Source organism: Sciurus vulgaris (genome assembly GCF_902686455.1).
Source record: "Sciurus vulgaris genome assembly, chromosome: 3".
NCBI classification, from domain to species: Eukaryota; Metazoa; Chordata; class Mammalia; order Rodentia; family Sciuridae; genus Sciurus; species Sciurus vulgaris.
Genome location: NC_136463.1, coordinates 19,250,535 through 19,255,048, shown reverse-complemented (window position 1 = coordinate 19,255,048; position 4,514 = coordinate 19,250,535). Strand labels below are relative to the sequence as shown.

At 54.6% G+C, this 4,514-nt stretch overlaps 1 protein-coding gene across 1 annotated transcript; it reads left to right on the top strand.

The window, feature by feature from the left end:
- Nucleotides 1–859: 859 nt before the first annotated feature.
- FZD2 (frizzled class receptor 2) lies at nucleotides 860–3,195 on the top strand. Its single transcript, XM_079130291.1, has one exon. The coding sequence runs from the start codon at nucleotides 1,373–1,375 to the stop codon at nucleotides 3,068–3,070; it is 1,698 nt and encodes a 565-aa protein (XP_078986417.1). The 5' UTR covers nucleotides 860–1,372; the 3' UTR covers nucleotides 3,071–3,195.
- Nucleotides 3,196–4,514: the final 1,319 nt, after the last annotated feature.

Here is a 4,514-nt window from a genome sequence, read left to right as displayed (position 1 = left end):
CAGGCCTAAGAGAGTCGTTTCTTCACTTACAACTGCCCATCATCCCCCACCCCGCATCATTAACTTTCGATTAAGACCTCCTCCTTATGGCAACTAAACTTTACTTAGCATAATTAAGATTTGCCTCGGAAGAAGGGGGAGAGTGAAGCTGCCAGCTCCTGGCCATTCTCCTTCACTTCGGCTCCCCAACCCCCAACCCTCTAGCTCTATGCCTCCGAGTTCTTGAGTTTTCTCACTTTGAGGTGCCACCGAACACAAAGAACCATAATGGGCTCCTTTGTGCTCGCTGCGGGGCAATTACGCCTTGGAGTCCGGGCCCCTTTAAGAGCCTCTTAAAGAGACAGGCTTTCATTTTTCAGAGGGTTATTTAAGGGTGTGTGTAGGGGGAGGGGCAAGGCGCACTCCTATGGGTCTACTTGTAGGGTGAAGTGAAACTTTTGCCTTGGCTCCATGCGAAGTCTGAAAGAAGTCTTTGTAAATTGTTAGCTTTGTTTTTTTTACAAAAAGTCCTTAATAGAATTTTTTCAACTTGGGAGTTTTCATTTGATTCGAAAAATTGAACTGAAATAGGTGGGGTTTGAGAAGCTAGAGGCGGGGGCAAAGATTTAAAGAGCCCCTACCCGGCAGAGTGCCTAGGCTCCCAGCAAGAGAGGTAATCCAGCTTTGCGGAGTTTTGAGTCTGTAGCAGCTCTGGGGGATGTGTTTCTCTGGATCTCGCCGCGGCGACTCCGGAGAAATCCCGAGCTGGGCAAATAGTCCTTAATGTAATAATAGCTTGTCTCTTTAAAAAGCAAAAAGTGGGGGGGGGGGGCAAGTTTTGTTGGCATCTGGTTTCTGATCTCATTATGTTGTGGTGGACCAATCCAGCCCTCGGGGCTGGTCCTTGGGTTTAAATCTGATTGGCCGAGAGCACATTTTGGGATGGTGCTTAGAACTCGACGGGGCGGTTTCAAGTATCCCTTTTTTGGGGGGCTGAGGAGAGGGCGGGGCCACTAGCGGGGGCCCCCTTGAAACCGACTAATTGGGATCGGAGAGGCCGAGGTGAGGACTGGAGGAGGCACAAAGGAGTCGCTGGGTGGAGAAGGGAGGGGAGAGGGGGAACTGAGAGGCGAGAGGAGGAGGAAGAGGAGGAGAGAGGGCAGCGGCGCGCGGTGTCTCCGGCGGCTCAGTCCGACTGCGGCGAGCTAGCGGGCAGGCGCGCCGCCCCCTCCCCCGCCCGGCCTCCCCAACTCTGCGGCCGCGAGCAAAGTTTGCAAAGAGGCGCGGGAGGCGGCGGCCGCTGCTAGGCGGCAGCGGGGAAGGCGCGCGGTCTCGGGGTTGGGGGCGGGGGCGGGGGGGGCGCCCAGGAGCTGGGTGGGGGGCGGCGGCCAGCATGCGGCCCCGCAGCGCCCTGCCCCGCCTGCTGCTGCCGCTGCTGCTCCTTCCCGCCGCCGGGCCTGCCCAGTTCCACGGGGAGAAGGGCATCTCCATCCCGGACCACGGCTTCTGCCAGCCCATCTCCATCCCGCTGTGCACGGACATCGCCTACAATCAGACCATCATGCCCAACCTTCTGGGCCATACGAACCAGGAGGACGCGGGCCTGGAGGTGCACCAGTTCTACCCGTTGGTGAAGGTGCAGTGCTCTCCCGAGCTGCGCTTCTTTCTATGCTCTATGTACGCACCCGTGTGCACAGTACTGGAGCAGGCCATCCCGCCGTGCCGCTCCATCTGCGAGCGTGCGCGTCAGGGCTGCGAGGCGCTCATGAACAAGTTCGGTTTCCAGTGGCCCGAGCGTCTGCGCTGCGAGCACTTCCCGCGCCACGGCGCGGAGCAGATCTGCGTGGGTCAGAACCACTCGGAGGACGGAGCGCCTGCGCTGCTCACTACCGCGCCGCCGCCGGGACTGCAGCCTGGCGCTGGTGGCACCCCGGGAGGTCCTGGAGGAGGCGGTGCGCCCCCGCGCTACGCCACTCTGGAGCACCCTTTCCACTGCCCGCGTGTACTCAAGGTGCCATCCTATCTTAGTTACAAGTTTCTGGGTGAGCGCGATTGTGCGGCTCCCTGCGAACCGGCGCGGCCAGACGGCTCCATGTTCTTCTCGCAGGAGGAGACGCGTTTCGCTCGTCTCTGGATCCTCACCTGGTCGGTGCTGTGCTGTGCCTCCACCTTCTTCACTGTCACCACGTACTTGGTGGACATGCAGCGTTTCCGCTATCCAGAGCGGCCTATCATTTTTCTGTCGGGCTGCTACACCATGGTGTCGGTGGCCTATATCGCAGGCTTCGTCCTCCAGGAGCGTGTGGTATGCAACGAGCGCTTCTCTGAAGACGGTTACCGCACGGTGGTGCAGGGCACTAAGAAGGAGGGCTGCACCATCCTCTTCATGATGCTTTATTTCTTCAGTATGGCCAGCTCCATCTGGTGGGTCATCCTGTCGCTCACCTGGTTCCTGGCAGCAGGCATGAAGTGGGGCCACGAGGCCATCGAAGCCAACTCGCAGTACTTCCACCTGGCGGCCTGGGCCGTGCCGGCCGTCAAGACCATCACCATCTTGGCCATGGGCCAGATCGACGGCGACCTGCTGAGCGGCGTGTGCTTCGTGGGCCTCAACAGCCTGGACCCGCTGCGGGGCTTCGTGCTGGCACCGCTCTTCGTGTACCTGTTCATTGGCACATCCTTCCTCCTGGCAGGCTTCGTGTCGCTCTTCCGCATCCGCACCATCATGAAGCACGATGGCACCAAGACGGAGAAGCTAGAGCGGCTCATGGTGCGCATCGGCGTCTTCTCTGTGCTCTACACGGTGCCAGCCACTATCGTCATAGCCTGCTATTTCTACGAGCAGGCCTTCCGCGAGCACTGGGAGCGCTCGTGGGTGAGCCAGCACTGCAAGAGCTTGGCCATCCCGTGCCCGGCGCACTACACGCCGCGCATGTCGCCCGACTTCACCGTCTACATGATTAAATACCTCATGACGCTCATCGTGGGCATCACGTCGGGCTTCTGGATCTGGTCCGGCAAGACTCTGCACTCGTGGAGGAAGTTCTACACGCGTCTCACCAACAGCCGACACGGCGAAACCACCGTGTGAGGGCGCACGGCTACCCGGCACCTCTGGGAAGGGATGGCACCGAGCTTTCCTTCTGCGTGGGGCGGGGGGGGCGCTCCTACGGACTCCTATTTTATTTTTTTAAATAAAGAACAATCGAAACCGTTTCTTTTCTAGGTCGCTTTTTAAAGAGAACTCTGCCCAACACCCCCACCAGGTTTGTAATTAAAACTGTAAATAGTCTTTGTAAATTTAATTATATATTTTCTATTTAAAAGGAAAAAGGAAAAAAAAAAAAAAAAAACCAACGGTGACGGTGCCAAGGCTGAAGATGGGGTGAGGGTCTGGGGGAGGGCCCTCATTTCTTAAGTGCCCCTTTAAAGTCGCCCGGTATGTACTCTGGTTCGAAATTTTTGGTGATTTTGCAGGGCTGGGCCTGCTGAGAGAGGCACATAGTCTGCGCGCTGTTTTTGTTGGCTGTGAGGAGTTGGGAGTTAAGTCCAGTCAACTTCTATAAAAGCCAAATTTGCGAGCCTCCTCGCTGACGCTGGGCCTGTGGAAGCTGTTGGGTTATTTTTGAAAAGACTTGGATTCGTCTTTGTTTCATTTTATTTTATTTTCCCTTCATTTCTTTCCCTCTTCATTTGTTCTGTCTCCTTCACTAGATAATTTGGAAGCTTCCCAACCGAGATGAAGACGTGGAAAAAAGGAGGATGGTGTGGGGGAGAGGGCGGGGATCTGGAGAGGAATGGCCTCCACCGGCCTGGCCCACTCCCCTGCAGGCAGGAAGATCTTTCTCCTCTTTGACTTCTTTTCCACTTGCTGCCCTAAGCGTCTAAAGTAGGCAGAAAATTCTTTGCGAACTGTTTTAAACCCGCCCCCCCATACAAACACATACACAAACCACCTTGAGTTCTGAACCTCTCTGCCTGAATTTTTAGGGGTACTATGAGCCTTTGAACATTTGTTTGCAAATTCTAGGGTTTGGAGATTTTGCAGCGTTTCTCATCTTTACCGGTGATCTGCTGGCCCCCAACCGGAAAAACTCTGGCATTCAGGTTAGCAGATTGCAGGTTTGTTTATGTATTTGGGTTTTTTTGGGGTTTTTTTGTTGTTGTTGTTTGGGGCTTTTTTTTTTTTTTTCCACAAAGCAATAAAAATGGGTTGGGTTGGAGGGAGGGAATGGGTGGACTGATGGGATTCTTAGTTTTCTTTTGACAAAAGACTGGTTTCTTTTAAAACTTGTCCAAAAAAAAAAAAAAAATGTGGGTATCTTTAGAAGGCTGTGGCCAGGCTCTTTGTGGCTGGGGGTGGGGTGGGGTTGAGTTTACTGGACATTCTATATCACAACATTGATAGAATGTTTATAACAGATGTTTCTTATCTTCTTCCTGCTCCCCACATATAAAAGTCAAGACTTTTCTTAAGTTAGCTGCCTGAGAAGTGATGTATAAAATACCTTTGACTGCTGGTATGAGAATTCCAG

What these genes read in the sequence shown, in the direction of transcription:
- FZD2 (XM_079130291.1), top strand. Translation starts at nt 1,373, where the DNA reads ATGCGGCCCCGCAGCGCCCTGCCCCGCCTGCTGCTGCCGCTGCTGCTC.